At 60.8% G+C, this 20,241-nt stretch overlaps 1 protein-coding gene across 2 annotated transcripts in view; it reads left to right on the forward strand.

The window, feature by feature from the left end:
• Window positions 1-937: 937 nt before the first annotated feature.
• The window catches only part of PXDN (peroxidasin), a 72,317-nt gene continuing 53,013 nt past the window's right edge, over window positions 938-20,241 (forward strand). For both annotated transcript variants that reach the window (XM_077844305.1, XM_077844306.1), the window contains exon 1: window positions 938-1,152. In XM_077844305.1, coding sequence (XP_077700431.1) covers window positions 953-1,152 — 200 coding nt within the window. In that variant the 5' untranslated portion in view covers window positions 938-952. The remainder of the gene's footprint in view (window positions 1,153-20,241) is intronic.

Here is a 20,241-nt window from a genome sequence, read left to right on the forward strand (position 1 = left end):
GGCACGCACCCCTGCAGAAGGGCCCAGAGCCAGACCCCAGCTCTGCTCCCTTGAGATGGGGACCCTTGAAAGTGTGTGTCATGCACGAGCTAACCCACCTCCCGGAAAGTGCCCAGTCACTCGCCCCTGGTGGCTCTCCACAGGCCCTCAGGCACACCCTGAGGCTCAGACTGCTACCAGGCCTGGGCCGCACTCTGACACTGTCCGCCGTGAGATGCAGCGATGGGGTTCTTGGGAGGGTCACTGGATAGTAAAGCGTTAGAGCAAAGTTGCCGACGGGTGTGTGGGGGCCTCAGTGTCCCCTCCTTCCCACAGCTCCTCCTGTGTCTGCTGGTGGTTCCTCCCAAGTCCCCCTTTAGTGGTGATGGCGGTGGGGGTGGCTCCGAGGGTTTCCTCTGGGTGCGTCCTTAAGGGAGGGGACGACGGCCCGGCCCAGCGCAGAGGCTGGACTGGACCCGAATGTCCTCCGTGTTCTGGAGCCCGCGGGGGGCCGAAAGCGGGTGTCAGGGTCACAGGCCAGGGCCGAGCGGCTCCAACCCTGCAGCAGCCTGTGTGTATTTAGGGAGAGCGGAGAGGACAGGCGGGGGATGGAGAGAGGAGGGGGGCGCTTGGCACCGCGCCTGAGTCAGGGCGCCTTGGTCTCCGCGCGCAACGGCGCTGTGCGCGCGCGTGGGGTAGGGAGGGCTTGAGGGCAGGGCCCCCCCTCCCGCTCCCCGCGCAGCCCGGGGCGCCCCCCGCCCCCGCCCGCCCCGCGCGGCGCCCGCCCGCCCCAGGTCCCGCCCCGCCCGGCCTCGGGGAGGGCGCGGGGGAGGAGCCGCGCGCATGTGCACAGCTGGCGCCCCCCGCCCCCGCCCCCGTCCCCCGCGCGCAGCTGGGCAGGGCGCAGTCGGCAGCCCCAGGGTCGCGCCGGGCCCGCGGTCCTCTCGCGTCCGAGCGTCGCGCGCCCCGGGCCATGGCGCCGCGCCCCGCGGGCCCCCCGCGCCGCTGCCTGCTGGCGCTCGTGCTGTGCTGCGGCTGGGGCGCGCTGGCCACGGTCGCCCCGAAGCCGGGCGCCGGCTGCCCGAGCCGCTGCCTGTGCTTCCGCACCACCGTGCGCTGCATGCATCTGCTGCTGGAGGCCGTGCCCGCCGTGGCGCCGCAGACCTCCATCCTGTGAGTGCGCGGGCCGGGGGCCGGGGGCCGGGGGCCGGGGGCCGGGGGCCGCGGGCGCGGGGCCGGGGCGGGGCGCGGGGCCGGGGCGCGGGCGGGGCGGGGGCGCCGGCCTTTGTGCGCCGGGGCCGGGCGCGGAGGGCGGACTGGGCGCGGGGCGCGCGGCCTCCGGGGCTTCTTCCTTTGTTAGCGGCCGGGAGTCCCGGCTGGACGGCGCCGCCGCGGGGAGGCCCGGGAGCCGCGCTCGCCGCCCCCGCCCCTCCTCCCCGGGCCTCCCGCTCCCCGCCTCCCTCTCCGGCCGGCTTCCCTCCTGCGCGCCCCCCTCTGCGCTCCGCGGCCTCTCCGGGGCCCCCTCCTGCCCGGGAGCCGTGCGCCCCCGCGCCTGCGCCCCAGGACCCCAGGACCCCAGGGCCCCCGTCCACTCGCGGACCCTCGGAGACCCGTGGCGGCGTCCCGTCCCCGTCCCCGTCCCCGTCCCCGCCGGGCGCCTGCAGCCTGCAGCCTCCCGCCCGGGCACCGGCTCGCGGGCCGCAGGCTCCCCCAGACTCGCCCAGACCCCATTGAGCGCCGAGCGGGTCCGCGAGTTCCGGGGCGGCTCGAGTGTAGACGGAGGAGTCGGAGCGCGTTTCCGCCCGGGCGCGCCTCGCGGGGGTGCCGTGCCGCGCTCGCCGCCACTTGGCGCTCAAATGGGTACAAAGTGTCGCGCACTTGGCCTGTGCGCGGCGCAGACACCCGTGCCGGCCTCGCCCCTCCCCGGAATGCGGCCCCCTCCCCGTGCGGAGCGCACCCCGACCCCGACCCCGGCCGCAGCCCGCGCCCCGTGCGCCCCGTGCGCCCCGGCTTGGCTGCAGGCCTGGAGGTTTCCGGGTGCGCCCCCGATTAGAAACTCCAAGTCTGTGAAGGCAGGCATGCGTTTTAGGCGCCGACCGCGTCCGCGTCCTACAGCTGCCCTTCTGGATGCCAAAAATAGTTTCCACTTTTCTTGGCCGAGCCCCACTCATTTTGGCGCCGCCCAAGAGCCTGCAAAAGTTGTAAAATCTTGAGTGAACTATAGGAAGTGAGCGGTCAGCGTTGGAACTTTTCACCCGAGCCCGGGGCGGGGGGGGGGAGGGGGGGGAACCCGGGGGGGGGAAACCCCCTCCCCGGAGCCGGCCGCCTGGGGGCTTGGCGGGAGTCGCTGGGGCCAAGCTGTTCCTTCCGGAGAGAGAAATGGGTTTTCCTTCCAGAGGGTCTGTGCAGCCAACCGAGGCGGGCATCCAGGAGGGCATCGCGCTTTCAAGTAACCGACTCCAGGGCGGGCACAGAGGTCTCTCTGGATATGGTGATTTCTTCATTGAATCCGTGTCAGAAACTTGGACTCCAGAGCTGCTTTCACATCTGGCCAGTATTGTGCTTTGCCTCCCAATCTTAATTGTTTTTTAGAAGAAACAGTATTTTCAAATAGGGGTGTTGTGGAACGAAAGCGGGGCCTTCCTTCGGCTTACCGTGCGGGGCAAAATTTCCCCCCCTCCGAAACTTCAGAGCGTTGCTGACGGAGCCCCAGGTAGGCCTGGGAAGTGACATCATAGTGAACACTTGCGAGATTCCAGAGAGCTTTCGTTTGCGTAAGCTTTGCCTTATATTTTAACGGTTTTTGTAGTTTCAAAAATGTTTTGGAATGACCTTGCTCGGCTGGTGGATTCTGTGAGGCGGGCAGGACGGACGCTCCGCTGATCACCTCCCTTAGGGAGGAAGCCCCCTTGCACAGATTCTGGGGGAAGCGGACACAAATCTGTCCTGCAGACTGGGGTCCGGAAGAGGGAGCCTACCCCTGGAGACCTTGGGGCCAGGGTTGGGCTGACTCAGGCTGTGATAGTTGGGGGGTGGGGGTGAGCAGGTCACTGGGCCCTGGCCTGAGGTCACAGGAGCAAGGCAGTCGTGGTGAGGGAGCAGCTTTGGGAAGCAGAGGGGGTGCACCGGACGGCGTGCACCCTGGGGATGTGGAGCTGGGGTGCCACCCTGCTCTGTCCCCAGGACCCGCCTGGTAGGTTAGGTCTTGTGTGGGTGCTTGGTAGGTGCGGTCACATGACAGACTGCTCATGCAGAAATATTTAATTTTCCCTTGTGGCTTGTGTCCCAGCTCTCTGCTTTCTCTTACACCATGATTTTTTTCCCTCTATTTTGAAAGAATTATTTGGGAGCAATTAGGGACTTAAAAATATGAAGATTAAGATGGAAACTGGCTCCCAAATGAGCTGGACCATGTGACCCTGCATCATCCTTTTGCTTTCAAGACCCCTCTCCCCTCCCCCCAAAAGACTCCGAACCCCTGGATCTCTGACACTTCTCACAGTGCTCGGGGAGTGTGTTCGAGCGGGGCAGGTACTGGGTGTAGATTCATATGAGGTCAGGGCTTCAGTAATCACCGCCTGTGACCACACAGTGATTGAGGTTTGGTTTGACCCCAGCGCACACCCGCAGGACGCATCTGGTGGTGTTCTAGAAGGAGCGGCCCCGGCCCCCCCCTTGAGGTCTGCAGCCCGGGCCTGCGGGGCACAGGGCTGGTCTGCGGAAGGCTCCTTCTCCGTGGGGCGCACAGCAGGCCGGAGGTTCTGTAGACTCGCTTGTTCCATGTCTGAATGTTCTCATCTGTTCAGCACCAGAGTGGAAGCCGGTCCCCGCGACCATTCACAAGCGAGCACTAAAACAGCCTGACATTTCTGCCCCTCGCGCCCTCCTCTACACCGGGCCCCTTTGTCCTCCCGCCGGGGTTCTGGCCTGGGGCGTGAGGGCCCCCCCGCCCTCCCCGCCCTCGTTTCTGTAGCCTCCGTTGTGAGGTCATGGGAATCTACTCCAAAACTGACAGCCATCAGGCAGCCGAGCCAGGCCAGACCACTGTCCATGTGACAGGAAGCCCTGGCGCTGGAGGCAGCCTGGGGACGGAGCCCAGCCCAAAGGCGGGGGGCTCTCCATCACCGGCTGTGTTTGGGGTCGGAGTGCACATGTCCCTGGGGCGCTGGAGGTGGGGGCCTGCGGGCAGGGTGAGGAAGAGCAGCCAGGGGCAGGCCTGCGGGCTGCGTGGCTCCATGGGAGGCCGGTGCACCTGGGGGCGCCTGTTCCCGTTTCGTGGGTGGGGACCCCGGCCCCCTGCAGGCCCTTCTGGGGATGGGGACGCCCAGCGGCCCTCTGGCCGCTTCCCTTGGCCCCCTGGAGACGAGCCCCCAGGGTCACCCGGCTCCCTCGCAGCTCCCCAGGGCTGCCCCTGCACAGGCCTCAAATCTGCTCAAGGGGCTCCACGCCCAGGTCCGAGGGAGGTGGGGTGGGCGGCGCGGGCCCCAGCTGCTCTGCCCGGGGCCCTGGTGTGCAGCCCCTCTGGTCACAGGAAGCTCCCGGCCCCTGACAGGCTCCTGGGGAGGCTGCCTGCTGCCTGCCCGCGGTTACGGTTACGGTTAGGGTTACAGGGCCGCCCACGCGGCTCCGGGGGCTCTGCAGCCCGGCTGTGCGCCCGCCCCGCGGCGTGTTTAGGCTGGAGCCTCCGCCTTGCTGAAAACAAACTCCTAATTTTCCTTCCAGGCTCGTTGTTACGATGAAGTCCGAGTCTTTGTTATCACAGCTCGAATGTATTTGAAAAGTACGGGAGGAATATGTCAGAAGTGTCCGGGTCCAGCGCGTCCTTGCAGGCTGGTGACGGGCCCGTCCCTCCCACTGCTAACTGCTCTTCACGGCCACACACAGCCGTCGCGTCACAGGAGTGGCTGGGGTGCTGCAGTCAGGGAGGAAGCGCTTGGGCCCCGTGGTGAGCCCGGAGTGCCGTGGGGTTCAGGTGCTGGGGAGCGAGCCTCCTCCGTGTGGTCACCCCGTCCACACCCAGTCGGGGGAACAGACGCAGGAAGAGCCCCCTGCAGCCCTGCAAACCCACCTCCCCACCTCGCCACCGCCCCGAGGCTGCTTCACTGGGCTGCTTTCTCTACCCTGTCCCGTGACTCAGTTTCCCCCTGTAGAGATGACTGGCAGGCGTGGGCTTCCCTTGGGATGGCCTGGGCGTGGCAGGAGTGACCCGGTGGCCCAGCACAAGCTCAGGTCGTCCTGGAGCCCGAGGGAGTCGCTCTGCCCGGCGGGCGGGCCGGAGGCCGGTGAGGCCCAAGGCCTGGCAGAGACGCAGTGGGCGCTGGGCACCCGGTGCCCTCCTGCATGAGCGCTGAGGGCGGGCTCCGCGGTACAGGCGTCGGCACCAACGGGGAGAGAACCCCAGGCTGCACAACTCACCTCATGCGTGTGAGAGCCGGGTGGAAGGCTGCCGTGTGCCCGGCTGGTTCCCTGGCCAAGCGAGGGTTCTGTCTTTCGCACTGGAGGTGCCAGGCGACCTCGGGTCCACAGCAGGAGATGGGAATAGGTGCCCGAGGCTGCAGGGTGGGGAGTCCTCTCCACTCCATGTCGTGCGCCCCGAACAGCAGCCCGAGTGAGGTCTCCTGCACCTGTGCGTCCCCTCCAGCCAGGTGCACCCAGCCCTTCAACCCGGACATTCCCACACGCGTTCGGGGCATGCAGAGAAATACCAAGGGATGCAGTTTACTTAAGAACACGTGTTTTGGTGAATTCAATTTCGAAGCGGTGGCATGTTCCTGAATTTGAGGCGTCCACAGCCCGCTGGACGTGGCCTCTGCTCCTCCTGCTGTCCCCGCGGGGGCTGCTGCACGCAGCTCAGGGTGCTGCTGGCTGCACGGAGCAGCCTCCGTGTGCGCCCTGGGCGTGCTGTGGAGGAGCAGCTCACCAACGGCTTGCAGTTGTCTAAGTCAAGTCCATCATTCCAAGGGTTTGTGTTTTGTCTTACAGTTAGTTTAGAAAAATAGAAGTTGCGGTTATTCCTTCCCCGGTCCCTGGGCTTCTGTCCAGATGCCATATGTCCACCACCAGCCTCACGGGCAAATCCTGAGACCTCCCCCGAAACGATTGCTCAGGTTCAATGAAAAAAAAAAAAAATCCAGGTTCCTGGTGTGATGCAGATAGAAACTGGGGACAGAGTTAGGGAAGGGCATCGGGTGTCCCCTGGGGGGACCCGTCTGGCTTGCGCACCTCACTCCTCTCTTGATCGGTTTCTGTACTCTGGGGACTGTTACTTCCCTTATTTCTCTCAGTTTTGGGGTACAGAGCTTCGCCCCAAGATCTCCTTGTGTCCCAGGCGCTCTGTCCTTCCGTAGGCTTGATTCGGGCCCCGTTTTTCAGTGGTTTTCCCAGATCTGGGTGCCCAGTGGGTGATCAGCCCCTGAAGCTGGGGATCCGGCCCCTTCCGGACTGGAAGCTGAGCCGTGGGCACGGGGAGGAGGGTCCCGGGAGCAGGGGATTCTGCTCTCAGCCCCATCAGCCTGGCTTTTGTTCTGTGGGCCCATCTTAGCCAGAGATTCCCTTTCTTGACCTTTCCATTTAAGAAGAAAAGCCTAACTGAGACACAATTAACATTTTAAAAGGTGCACGTCTTCAGAGTGGTGAGATTTGAGGGTCCTTCCTGTGTGTCCTCCCTGCCCCCTCCCTGCCCCTCCCTGCCCCCCAGGTTCCCGGGTCTGCCTTCCTGGGGTGGGGGTGGGGGATGCTGCTGCTCTTTGTTCTGCCTGGAATGTCTGCTGGTTTGGGCACGGCATGGCCACTCTTGCCTCCTAGGATGAGTTCTGGAACATTCCTTCCCTTTCCCGGTTTAGGGGGAGTGTGGGTAGAACGAGTTTTCTGTTGTTTCTTAAACGTGGGGCAGAGCTTGTCCCGGGCTTGGGCTTGTCTTCCCAGGAGGGTTTCGACCCCACGGGGATCGCTGGGCGCGTGTGGGCCGCTGGGCAGCGTGCGCTCCTGGCGAGGTCTGGTGGACTGTCGCCCACGGAGCTGGGCCTCGCCGTGGTCGCTGTTGCACGTGTCCCCCTTGGTCGGGTTGTTCGTCGTCGTCCCCTTAGTATCCGGGGAACCTCTGGGGATGCCGCTTGTCTTGCTGGGGTGACCGAAGCCCGTATCTTCTGTTTCCTGCCCGGCCTGCCCAGAGCTTTATCCGTCGTGCTGATCTCTGCAGAATCCTCACTTTTGGATTCATCGGTGCTTCTCTTTTGTTCTCTTTTCTGTTTCTTTTTAGTTTCTGCGCTGACCTTTGTTATTTCCTTTCTTCCACTTTGGACTCTGCTCGCCCTGGTCGTGTGCCTGCGCGTGTGGCCTGGTCAGCGCCAGCCGGGCCCTCCGGATTCTGCTCTGTTCCGGGCGCATTCAGGAGCCCTACCTCTGGCACGTGGTCTTGCCGGCCTCCTGCCTCCGTCTCCCCCCGGGTGCAGCGTTGGGCCCGTCCTGAGGCAGTGACCTGGGGGGGTCAGAGGTCTCAGGGACCTGGGGGGCCCGGACAGTCTCGGGGACCTGGGGCCGCTGGCAGTCTCGGGGACCTGGGAGGTCAGAGGTCTTGGGGACCTGGGGGGCCCGGGTGGCCTCGAGGTCCTGGGGGGCCTGAGCAGTCTCAGGGACCTGGGGGGTCAGAGGTCTTGGGGACCTGGGGGGCCCGGGCAACCTTGGAGACCTGGGGGGCTTGGTGGTCTTGTGGCCCTAGGGAGGCCTGGACAATTCTCGGGGACCTGGGGGCCTCAGCAGTCTTAGGGACGGACTTGGGAGGCCCAGGCAATCTCGGGGACCTGGGCTCGGCAGTCTCGGGGATTCTGTCCTTAGTTGACTGATCTGTACTGTCCTCACAACACATGGTTCATGTATTTTTTGCGAGTGTTTCAGTTGCTTCAGACCAGAAAGTACATGTAGCCCCTGTTACTCCATCTTGTTCCAACATCTGAGTCCTCATTCACTTTTGTCTCTAAAACAAACAAAACTTTAAATTCATTGGCAACAAGGTGTGTTAAAAAGTAACAATGAGAAGGAAAGAAACCCTGGCTTCACCCGCCTGCCTGCCCGCCAGAGTGGAGATGTAAAGAAAATTAGAAATTAAAAACCGCTCCACCCTCTTTCCCTTTGGCCTTTGGAACGCTCTCGCCCCTTTCCAGACAGAGGGCTGCTGGATGGGGGGGGGGGGGGGGGCACACGGTTCTCTGCGCCGCGACCTTCAGGGCCACCCTGGCTTCGCTTGGCTCCAGCTCTGGGCCGTGGCAAAGACCCCCACGGGGAGATGGAGGTTAACAGCTCGCTCCCTCCTCTCACAAAAGAATTTTGTTAAAAAAAAAAAAAAAAGAATTTTGTTATTTGGGATTAAGGGCAGTTGATCTCTCCCCCCTGGAGAGTCAGTTGTCCAGTGTGATTATCCTGGGGGGGCGGGTAGGGTAGTGCAGTGATGAGGATATCTACGTCCGAGCCACATTTGTTGTCAGCGGGTTGCTCGACTCAAGACTTCTCCGGAGGACGAGGACCTGGGCTTGCGTCCGCCCAGAGATAAGGCGGGAGGTGAAGGGGCGGGAGGAGGAAAGCAGGAGGCACCCTTGGTGCGCAGCCCGGGTCCTTGGGTCCTGCTGTATTTCTGAGGTTCCCGCTCAGGCCGTAGGTCGTGCCGCCCCTGCCGCCCGCGGACCCGGGGCTTCCTGTTTACTTCCCGTGATTCTCTAGTTGTGGATGAATGTGCAAGATCTTTGGCCGTTTGCCGCACGGCCTTCCGTCTCCGGCCCCTCACTTGTTCGTCGCTGTCCCCCTCGGAGCCGGTCGGATGCAGGGTGTGCGGTAGAGCCCTTCCTGCTTGGGGGGACGCGGAGCCGCGTTCTTGCCAGGAGCCCTGGCCCAGCAGGCTGTGCAGGCTGCCCTCTTGCCCACTGACCGCGCTGTCCAGTTCACTTACAACATTTTAAAAGTGTTTTATGCAAGTTGTACGTGTTCATAACAGAAAAATGTGGAAATACAGCTGAGCGCGACACAAAAAGCTACTTGTATTCTTATCAGTAGGGGAAACCATTAACAGGTTGGCCTTGCCCATCAGTTGCACGTGTACCCAAATCTTCATGTGGGCAGATGTATGGAAATAGGGTATGTCTGTGTGTGTTTCTGTGTCCACATCCCTGTCTTCATATTTACCCTCTGTCCATCCATGTTAGTCCACTCCTATCTTCTATCAGTCATCTGTGTACCTGTCATCCCATCTATTATCCATCCATCTATCCATCCGTTATCTGTTTATCCATATATGTATTATCTACCCATCTGTCTATTTATCCATTTGTTATCTATTCATGCATCTATGTGCTTGTATCATCTGTCCATCCATCCATCCCTCCATCCCCCATCCATCCATCCGTCTCCCCACCCATCCATCCATCCGTCCATCCATCCCTCCATCCCTCCATCCCCCATCCATCTGTCCATCCATCCATCCCTACTTCCCCCATCCATCCATCCATCCATCCATCTCCCCATCCATCCCTCCATCCCCCATCCATCTGTCCATCCATCCATCCATCCCTCCATCCCCCCATCCATCCGTCCATCCATCCATCCATCATCCATCCATCCATCCATCCATCCATCTCCCCATTCATCCCTCCATCCCCCATCTGTCCATCCATCCATCCCTCCATCCCCCCATCCACCTGTCCATCCATCCATCATCCATCCATCCATCCATCCATCTCCCCATCCGTCTGTCCATCCATCCATCTATCCATCCGTCCATCCATCAATCCGTCCATCCCTCCATCCCCCATCCTCCCATCCATCCATCCCCCCATCCATCCCTCCGTCCATCCCTCCGTCCATCTGTCCATCCCTCCATCCCCCCATCCATCCATCCATCCATCCATCTCCCCATCCGTCCATCCATCCATCCATCCATCCATCCTCTACAATAATTGGGACACAATTATGTCCTTCTCTGTAATGCATGTTGCACGTTTGAAGTCTTGCAGCACATCGTGGCCCTATGCCTATGCAGTAATTAAACGTCTGCACCATCATTGTTAATGGCCATGTATTTATTTGCTTGAAATCGCCAGTTTTATTGGGCCACATTTTTATGAGTCATTTCTTTGTTTCCATATTTCTGCTACTCTAAACAATACCTCCCAAATGCCTTTGTCTATACATTTTGGTTACTTTAGGGCACATGTCTGTAATCTGTGAAGGCTTGGTCTATACCAAGGACTCTGGTCAGCACGTTGTGGGCTTTCCTGGGTCTATTTCCTTCCTGGACACAATCAGTGTTTTCCTGAGGACAGGCGTCCTCCATCAGCTGAGCATTGATCCCTTACCTGCTATAGAGCTAATCAAATCACATCGAGGTGAGTCTAACGGAGAGAGTGAGGTGCCAGTTGCCATTGTTTATGGGAAACTCAGTACACAGGGCACATCTCTGACGGCTGGACCGTGGAAATGTGATGCATGCGCCTGTCATTCCTTGCCCAGTAAGGACACTTCAGTCATTACGATCAGTCTTCTCTGACGACTTTGATCTCAGTTTGTCCTGAAGGCCAAACCAGTCATCTGGCTTCTGTCCATCATGGGGCGTGTGTGGACTGTCTGTTTAATTCTGGATCTTGACAGATTCTGGTTCAGTCTCTGCCCATGGCTGGCTGTTTGTCCTGGACTGACCATCGCATTGCTGCACTAAGAACCTGCCCTGGGAAGAGCTCCAAGATCCTGAAGCTCAGCACCTGGCCTTCTGCACCCAGAGGCGCTATTTATGGTTGGTCCTCCTTGTTCGTGGTGGTAAAGTCACTGCAAACACCGGATTAGTGACCACTGGAGCGTTGGTCCATCCAGAGACATACGGGGCAAGGTTCCTGGGAGCCCCTTGTCCCAACACCTTCATCAGCTGATCAGTAGATGACCTTATCTTGTGTGTATTGCTGCTTAAAGGCACCTTATTTAACACAGACTTCTTAGTAATAAACACTCGAGCCTGAGTATTGCTCATCTCATGCATGTTTCCTGCTGAGGCACTTGAGAGCCTCTTGCACTCGGGCACTAGACCCCAGCACCAGGCTTGGAGTCCATGTGAAGCTTCAAAGTCACCAAAAGAAAGCACAAAATGCGCCCGGCCTAGCACTCGGTAGCTGGTGAGAAGGACTCTGTTTACGGCCAGAGCAGGAACGGGTAGGGTCACTTTGCTCCCTCACCGGCGTGAACGAGAGTGTCGGGCAGCTCGGGCTCTCCACGGTTCCCCGCTTGTCCTTGAGTGACACCCAGAGCTCCATGAGTATTGACTTTAGGGTCACAAGTAGACGTTAGCAAGTGTGAAAATGTGCAAATACGGAGTCTCTGAATCAGGAGGGTCGAGTGTGTCCTCCGGTATTCTGGGTAGAGCTGTTGAGAGCTGAGGCACGAGGGAGGTGCCCCCGGTGTAGACACCGCAGCCCCACGCGCCCCTGGGAGGCCTTCTCAGTCTGGGCCACGGTTTCCAGGAGGTAAGGGCCAGGCAGGTCCCTGCAGAACCCCAGCACACGGAGAGCCGGCCCGTGAGCGTGCCTTCAAAGTCATTACACTTAGTTATTATTTAGAGATGTCCTCAGGATCGCACCGTGGGGGGCACTCCGGGCGAGGTGGGGGCACCAAAAAGAACCAGGCTGCCCCGTGCTCTCCCGTGTGCCCTGGTCCAGGGCAGGACGGCGACTGCACCCAGGCCAGGGCATGAGACGCCGGAGGCTGACCCGGGGACGGCGATGAGGGATGAGCCTCTACCTGGGGGGGAGGGAAAGTGGGCCAAGGGGGAGCCTTCAGCAGGCAGGGGGTGTGCTCACCTGGACCTGAGGTCCTGGCGCCGTGCTTCTGGGTGAGCTCATTCACCCTGCGGAGCCTCGGTCTCTCCCTCGGAAGAGGGAAGGTAGAGGCTTTCCGAGGAATAAGGAAGGGGATGCATGTGAATCCGCTCACACAGCCTGGCTCCGTAGATGCTTTTCCTGTGGAAACATGTTTTATCACAATTTGAGTGTGCTAAATTTAACGGTGGGGCTGGGCAGGCGGAGTCTGGGGAGGGAGCACCGGTGTGTGGGCCATGAGGGAGGGGTGTGGGCCACTGGCGCTGGCTTGGTGCTCCTCCCTGGGGCTCGGGGCTCCTCCTGTGGGCTCGGGGCTCCTCCTGGGGGCTCGGTGCTCCTTCCATGGGCTTGGGGCTCCTCCCGGTGGGCGCGCGCCTCGGGCTCCCAGCCCCACTGTTGTATCCTCTTGTGTGTTTACTCTGATTGAAGCGGATACTTGTGATTCAATCAGGAAATGCCACTGGACATAATTTTCAGCGTGCTTTAGAAATGCAGTTTTCTCTGACAGACCAAACCCAGAAGTCTAAAAAGCATGAAATTGGCCGCACGCCGCCGGCACCTGCGGGGCCCCCGGGGAGCGGGCAGTGGTGGCCGGCTCCTGCGGAAGCGCCCCGGCTCGGCCCTGACACTAATTACCGCCTAAGGACCAAGGACAGTAACCACAGAATTCGGAGCTGCCCTCAGGAAACAGGAGGTTGGCATCCGTACATTTTGCCTTTGCAGTGATTGGAGCTCGGGGATCGTTATTTTCTCCTGTGGGGGGAGCAAGGCCTTTGGAGCTGTTGGGCAGGGAGAGTTCTTCACTCAGGAGTGTGTGGAAAGGAGCCCACGTCGCAGACCTGAGAGAGTCACCAGGGGACACGCTGCAGCTCCTCTGGAGAGCGCGGTCAGCCCATGCTTCACTTCCCCTCGCAGCTTCCGCTGGGGACGGAGAAGCTAGATGAGGCTCCTTGCTTCCTGGAGTGGAACAATAATTTAGAAATTCTACAGCCAGCTGAGCAGCACTTTAACTTTCAAAAATAGCAATCAAAGTGGATACAGTTAGTCATCGTTGTTATTTATTCAGACATGTGGGATGTTTGTGTTGGCATGGCAACAGGTGGCTAAATATTAATCTCCAGCATTTGTTTTCTTGTGGGTTCCTTGTTGTGTAATTTTCTTACGTCAGTATCTGTGTCACCTCCTCCATCCAGTCATGCATCCTCTCTTCTCGCCACACTCATCCATCTACCCATCCACCCACCCATCCATCTGCCGACGTGTCCATCCATCCATCCATCCATCCATCCATCCATCCATCCGTCGGCCCATCTATCCATCCATCCGCCCACCTGTCCATCCATCTGCCCACCTGTCCATCCATCTGCCCACCTGTCCATCCATCCACCCACCTGTCCATCCATCCATCCATCCATCCACCCACCTGTCTATCCATCTGCCCACCTGTCCGTCCATCCATCCATCCATCCATCCATCCATCCATCCATCCATCTGCCCACCTGTCCATCCACCCATGTGTCCATCCATCCATCCATCCATCCATCCATCCATCCATCCACCCACCTGTCCATCCACCCATCCACCCACCTGTCCATCCATCCATCCATCTGCCCACCTGTCCATCCATCCATCCACCCACCTGTCCATCCATCCATCCATCCATCCATCCACCCACCTGTCCATCCACCCATCTGTCCATCCATCTATCCATCCACCCACCTGTCCATCCACCCACCTGTCCATCCATCCATCCATCCATCCATCCATCCATCCATCCATCCACCCACCTGTCCATCCATCCACCCATCTGTCCATCCATCCATCCATCCGCCCACCTGTCCATCCATCCATCCATGCATCCATCCACCCACCCACACATCCATCTGTCCACCTGTCCATCCATCCACCCATCATCCTTCCACTCACCCATCCAGAGTCATCACCTCTCAACCCCCTCACACACTCACCTGCCCCTCCATCCATCTTCCCTCCTGTCCATCCCTCCCTCCCTTCTTACTGGCATCCGCGTTAGTGCCAAACATGGGTGCTGAGTCACGCGCAATCTGCTGCAAGGGGCTCCCTGTATAGGGGGCAGGGCCCCCCATATGTGGTGGCCCATGCCTCTGTCCCAGCACAGCCCAGGGCCTGCTCCTTCTTTCACTGCCTGGGTCAGGAGTGGGATTGGAAGCCTAGCTAGAGGGGCGCAGGAAAGGAAGTGGTTATGGGAGGAACTGCTTCCATAGGCCCCAGACTCTTGTCTCCTAAGCTCAGGACACACCAGCTGTAAAATCCCACTTCCAGGGGTGCCTGGGGAGCTCAGCTGCTGAAACATCTGACTCTTGGTTTCGGCTCAGGTCAGGTCAAGATCTCAGGGTTGTGGGATGGGGATCTGTGTCGGGCTCTGTGCTCAGCATGGAGTGGGCTTGGGATTCTCTCCCTCTTAAAAAAAAATCCCAGTTCCTTATCATTTTTTAGCCACGGAGAAGCCTTCTAATTCCTCTGAGCTTTCTTGGAGTTGTGTGTGTAAACAGCCTTCTTCTCAACTGTTCCCCGAAAATGACGTCCGGCAGAGAACTATGTGGTCGTTGTCAGCTCCTTCCAGGCTCCTACGCAGTAGCTGGAGCCTGGATGGGACCCAGCTCTGCACTGTGGGCGCCGCCTTGGGGCTTCACACTGTCTCAGTGGGGACGGACTCCCAGGCCACAGGGACTCTGAGGATCAGGACGGGGAGGGAGGCCGCCCCCCACGGAGCTGCGGGCGGGGCACGGAGGGCTGGTCACCTGGGGTAACCCAGGTGAGGACGAAGGTCCCTGCAGAAGACCTCCCAGAGGGGTGTCCTCGGGTGGGCTGGGCTTGGCGTCCTTTCTCTGTGCCAGGCCCGTGTGTGTCCCCTGCCCTCAGGGGGTGTCCCCAGGAAGCCTTTCTTGACGTGAGCTCTGTTGTGAGCGCCTGCTGGGGTCTATAACCCCGTCTGCCTCTGTGCTGTTGTTTGATGGATGAAACTGTCTTTTCCAGCTCTCTACAACGTTTTCTTGTTCAGTAATTAATGGGGTTGCAGCTCTTGTCTTCCTAAAACTTTGCTCTCTGTGTAGGAAGCGCCTTTGGTGAGATGAGCCCCTCGGGTGGAGGGGAGCTATTCGCTGTCCATATTGATGGATTCCATTTTATGATCCGTTTCCTCAGTGTGGGTTATTAAAACCCGGCCTGCTTGGAGGCTTGAGGAAAAGCAGCGACAGGGAGTCTGTTTGGAGCCTGCTTACTTCTTGGGCTTGGTGTCTGCTGACTGAATGCGGCTCTGCTCACCAGTCGGCGAAGATTGGGTGAGTGCCCAGTGGGATCATGTGTTTATCCGTTTATTTTGCTGAACTCAGAGAGCAGGCTCTGTCTCCCTCTCCGCGGGAATGATCTCAATTAACCCGTTCAGCTGTTTAAATGGTGCGGTTTGTTGCCTTAAGTAGGCTGCACCTCAGCCTGCCTGGGTGCCTCTGATGGTTGGTTTGGGGTGTCCACCTGGCTGGGCCACACTACCCATCTTATCGGCGAGACATTCTAGACTTTACGAAGTCAGTAGCCTTTGAGCAAAGCAGATTATCCTCCACCGCGTGGGTGGGCCTCACCAAAGCAGTTGAAGGGCTTGGGAGGAAAAGCCCAGGGAGCCCTGGGCGGAAAGGAATTCTTCCAGCAGAAGGGCCTGGGACTCCCGCAGCACCTCCCTCCCGGGTCTCCAGCCTGCTGGCCCATCCCGCACACTTTGGACTTGCCGACCTTCCATAATAAACCTCTCCTTAAAGTCGGTACCACCTCACAGGTATGCTGGTGTGGACACACCCAGGCCCTGGTGGGTCTGTTTCTCGGATAGGCCTGACCATGCAGGGACCTTGTGGGCTCCCTGACCCGGGTTGTCCTGGCCACACAGGGTGGATCTGGTGGGCGCCTGCCCAAGGACAGTGAGTCTATGTGCTGGCCCGATGCCTATGGTCAGGCCTGGCCTTGACCAAGAACAGACGGCTCTCTGGGGAACTGGAACCAGAAAATATTAAGGGAATAAACAGCCCGTGGTGGGAGCAGACACCGGCTGGCTGTGGCTGCAGACACGGCTCAGAGTGGCCGGAAATGCCCGGTGGTCGGCACAAGAGCCTGGAGGACGTGGACAGGTGGCCGGAGCGGAGCGTGCAGCCCCCATCCCATCCCCCGCACCGGGCGTGCACCCACCCCGCGCACACCCCTGCACGACCGGTGGAAGGAGAGAGGAGCCCGTGTCTGCAGACCTGATTATCTTGGTTTGAAAACATTTTTGGGGAAAGGAAAGAAGCTCCCGTCCTTTAGTTATGTTATTAACACGTAAGCAAGACCCTTCCTTTAGGAAGACTTTTTAGGCACATTAAGGAGAAAACTTGTACTTTGGCGCCCACACGCTTGGACCGAGAAAGGGGTCTCCTCCTCCACCTGTGTTCTGGCGCGGTCGGCTCGCTTGTTTTTCGCAAGGAGATGTCCGCCCCGCCCCGCCCCTGCACCCGCACCCACCGCTTCCGTCTGCGCCGGCCTCCCGTGTGCTGAGCAGATGGGGGCCCGAAGATGCCTCATCCCCGGCATGAGCTGGCCCCCGCCTGGCTCTCCCCTGCTGCCCCCAGCGCGGTCGTTTTGTGTGCCCTGAGCATCACCATGACCCTCTGAGCACCTGCTGGTGGCCCTGCTTCTCAGGTAAGGAAACCAGCCGTGGCCGTAGGGGTGAGGAGAGTGCCCGGCCTGTGCCTGGAGCGCGTGCGTCTGTGTGCGTCGCCGTCTCTTCGGCCAGCCCCAGAGCTGGGAAGGGTCTGGGTGAGAACAGGTGCTGGGGACTGGCCTGCGTGCGTGCGGCCTGAGGTCTGATGAGGGAACCCTGATGGGCACAGAGCCCGTCCCGATGGGCCCTTTCTCTGGGGTCTTGCCACACCGGGATGCGGGGGCCACAGCGCCGGGCCCGTCCCGTCCCGTCCCGTCCTGCCCGGCGGCCCTGCGAGCCCTGCTCTTCCCGCCATCCCGAGTCCCCTTGGCCCTCGGCTCTGGTGGGCGCCGTTCCCGGGGTTGGCAGGTGTCCACCCTGGGTTGGTGCCATCTGCTGGCCTGCCCGCTCCTCTCCCCTCCCCTCCCCTCTCCAGGGCCGCCTCTCCCTTCCCGCCAGCTTGTCAGGGTTACGGACAAAGGGACAGTGACTCAAACAGGGAGCCGGCCCAGGGCCGCCGGTGAGGTCGGCGTGGGGGCTCGGCGGTGGCCAGTTAGAGGGCGGTGGGGCTGGGGGTCCGTGGGCTCGGTTAGGAGGAGGGTGGGGAAGGGAGGTCAGCGCCGTGGCGGAGCGGGGTCTAGTCGAGCAGGTAGTGGTAGGTCAGCGCGGTGGACGGGTGGCCTCTGCTTGTCACAGAGTAGGTCCGTGACTGGCGGGTCGTGTAGGCGGCTGGAACGGGGACTGCTGCGCTGTGTGGCGGTGTGGACTCATAGAGCCGCCTGGAGATGGTCTGCTGCCCATCAGTGGAGTCGGCCCAGGGTTCCAGGACCCCGGATTGCCTGTTTCAGGGGCTCATTTCAAGCCCAGGGGCCCAGGGTGCACCCCTCCTGCATCCGGCCTTTGCTTCCTGAGGTGTGCGGGGTGGGAGGGCTCGGGTCCCGGCGCCGGTGCCCCACGTCCCCAGCTCTCACGTGTCCACCATCCGGCCCCCGTCGGTGCCGGGCTCCGAGAGTCCTGGGCTGCTTCCTGTGGCTTGGGGAGGGGCAGCTGCTGACACCTGCCCTGGCCGTGCAGCTCCTCGTCGGCTCCTCTCCTGGCTCGCAGCTCCGTCTCGCCCTTGGGTGTCTTACAGCAGCGGCGTCTGTGTGCCCACGGCGCCGTGGTGCTTGCTGCGGGTGGGCAGGGAGGCTGCCCTGGGGCCTCGGGGCACCTGCCGTGGACGCAGCGTCTGGGTCTAATGTCTCACACATGCAAACATCAGGAATCCGAGACCCCGGCTCCTCGGGTGGCGGTCTCCTGAACCAGGAGGGTGGTCTCTGTCTCATCAGGTGGTGGTTCTGGAAGAGCCTCTGGAGTCCCCGGAGCAGGACGGTTGGCCAGGGAGGGCACAGGGCGGGCACAGGGCAGCGAGGGGCCCCCGAGGCCTCCCGACAGTGTTGTCCCTCTGGCTCACTGCTTGCACCACAGCAACAGAACGGGAGCGGAGCTGATCCGTGTAGTTCAAGGCCTCTTCCCAGTTCTGTCCTGTTGGAAGGACATGGACATGGAGGGTCTCAGGGAGAACCGTCGCCCACCGCGCTTACCGCTGTTTGATTCAGCACGTGCTCCCTGGTGCCCATCAGCGAGGCCTGGATCTGCCTCCTGGGGTCACGGGGCGTCCACAGGCGGGCAGGGCCCTGGGGAGCATCGCCTCCAGTCGGGCTGGGGAGTCGCCGGCAGGTGACGGCTGCGTGCGGAGTAGCGGGGGTGACGCTCCGTGCAGGAAGTTCTCTCTTCAGGGCCGTCGGACCAGTGCGCAGGGACGGGAGTGTGCGGATTGTTCCATTTGCACTTTGAGCGAGGGGCAGACTTGCGCGTGTCGAGTGTGGGAGAGCCTTGTGCTGGCGGTGGGCGCCCTGGGCGCAGTCCTAGAGCCGGGAAGGCAAGGGGCCGTGTGGGGTCGTCGCTGGCTGCAGCGCGATCCGGGGCGGGATGGGGGTGCCCCTGGCACGCGTGGGCGGATGCCAGGCTCTGTGGTGCGACCCTGCCCACCCTGTGGAGAAGCCAGGTGGGCACAGGGCGGTGGGGCGCACGCGGTCGTTGCCGATGCGGGAACCCTGTGAAGGTTTCCATGGAATTGACCGTCCAGGACAAGGTTCTGTGACAGGTGCCGCGGGGAGGGGCGCCTGGGGGGCTCTGTCGGTGCAGCGTCCTCCTTCGGCTCAAGGCCTGATCTCAGGGTCCTGGGATCGAGTCCTGCGGGGGGCTCCCTGGTCAGCTGAGAGCCTGCTTCTCCCTCCGCCCTTCCCCCCTGTGCACGCCCTCTCTCTGTTTCTCTCTCTCTCTGCCAAATAAATAAATAAATAAATAAATCTAAATCTAAATCTAAATCTAAATTTAATCTGAAAAAAGAAGATGTGACCCCTGGGTGTGCATCAGGGGATCCTGCTGGCCGCAAGGGGGGAGAGAGGAGTTTCTTCTGCAGGAAGTCCTGTGATTTCCATTCTGGGCATTTACAATAAATTCCTGGGTGAGCACAAGCATAACCACAAACAGTCCACGTCAAGCTGGTATCTTAGGTTTTTCATAAAATATATTACTTTAAATGAAACATATTTTTCCACTTCTCAGTGTCATTTTTATTTCATCTGTATGTACTTGAGTGTATCTCTAAAAGATAAAAACAACCTAAAAAATAAGTAAGGCATCAAACATTAGCGGTGATTTCTTAATACTGTCCAACATCCTGCCGGCGTTTGCCCTTCCCACCCAACCTGTGTGTGCACGTGTGTGTGCGAGCCTGTGTGTACGCCCGCGTGCACGTGTTGCAGACCTGTGTGCACATCTGTGTGCATTGTACACGTGTGTACGCGCGTGTGTGCACGGATGTGAGCGTGTGTGTGTGTGTGTGTGTGTGTGCATGCAAGGGGCCTATGAATCGTTGGTTCGCGGCAGCCGGGATCCCGAGGGCAGCTCCGTGCACGTGGCGTTGGGCTGGCTGGTGCTTGAGGTTTCCGGCCTGCCCGGCTCGCCGTCTCCTATCCCGAGTCTTACAGAGCCCACGGATCCCGTGTCCGGCCGGGGTTCCACACTCTTGACTTCGGCGATGTCTTCCGTGTGTGTCGCGTGTCTAATCCTGTCACCCCGCGGCCGGTCGCCGGGGCTCGAGCATCAGCCGGGCTTCTACGGCGGGTCAGCTCGGAGGTGGTGCCAGGCCGCTCGGGGCTTCGGTGCTCGTCTTCTCTCGTGACGTCTGGACGGACGCATCTCGGTTTCCTGCGAGTCAGCCTGACTCATCCCCGAGATTCCCCTTCAGCGGACACTCTGCCATTGCGGCCGGTCGTGCACCGGCCGGTTTCCCAATCGGTGGCTCCTTCTCGGGAGGACTCAGCTGTAGATACGACCTGCTGCACGTCCGCAGTCCGGCGAGCTGGCCCTGGCGCCTCATCCCGGGGTAGGTGAGCGTCTGCGGAGGCGGGATCCTCCCTGGGAGCCTCTGAGCTGGGGTGTCGCGCTGCAGGGGAGTGTGTGCGTCCGTGCAGGCTTCATTGTCCCCGTACCCTGGTTACCAGTCGGGAAAAGCTGCTGAGCCCGCGATGCGATCGCCCGGGGCTGAAAGCTTTGCACGGGTCCACAGGCGCCCGGACGGAGAACAAAGAGGCCGTGGACGCGGCCGCCTCTGTGGAATCTGCGCCCTCAGACTCCCCACGGCCCCTGGGATTAGCTGTCGGGTGG

This window comes from Canis aureus, chromosome 12 (assembly GCF_053574225.1).
Source record: "Canis aureus isolate CA01 chromosome 12, VMU_Caureus_v.1.0, whole genome shotgun sequence".
In the NCBI taxonomy this organism is placed as follows: Eukaryota; Metazoa; Chordata; class Mammalia; order Carnivora; family Canidae; genus Canis; species Canis aureus.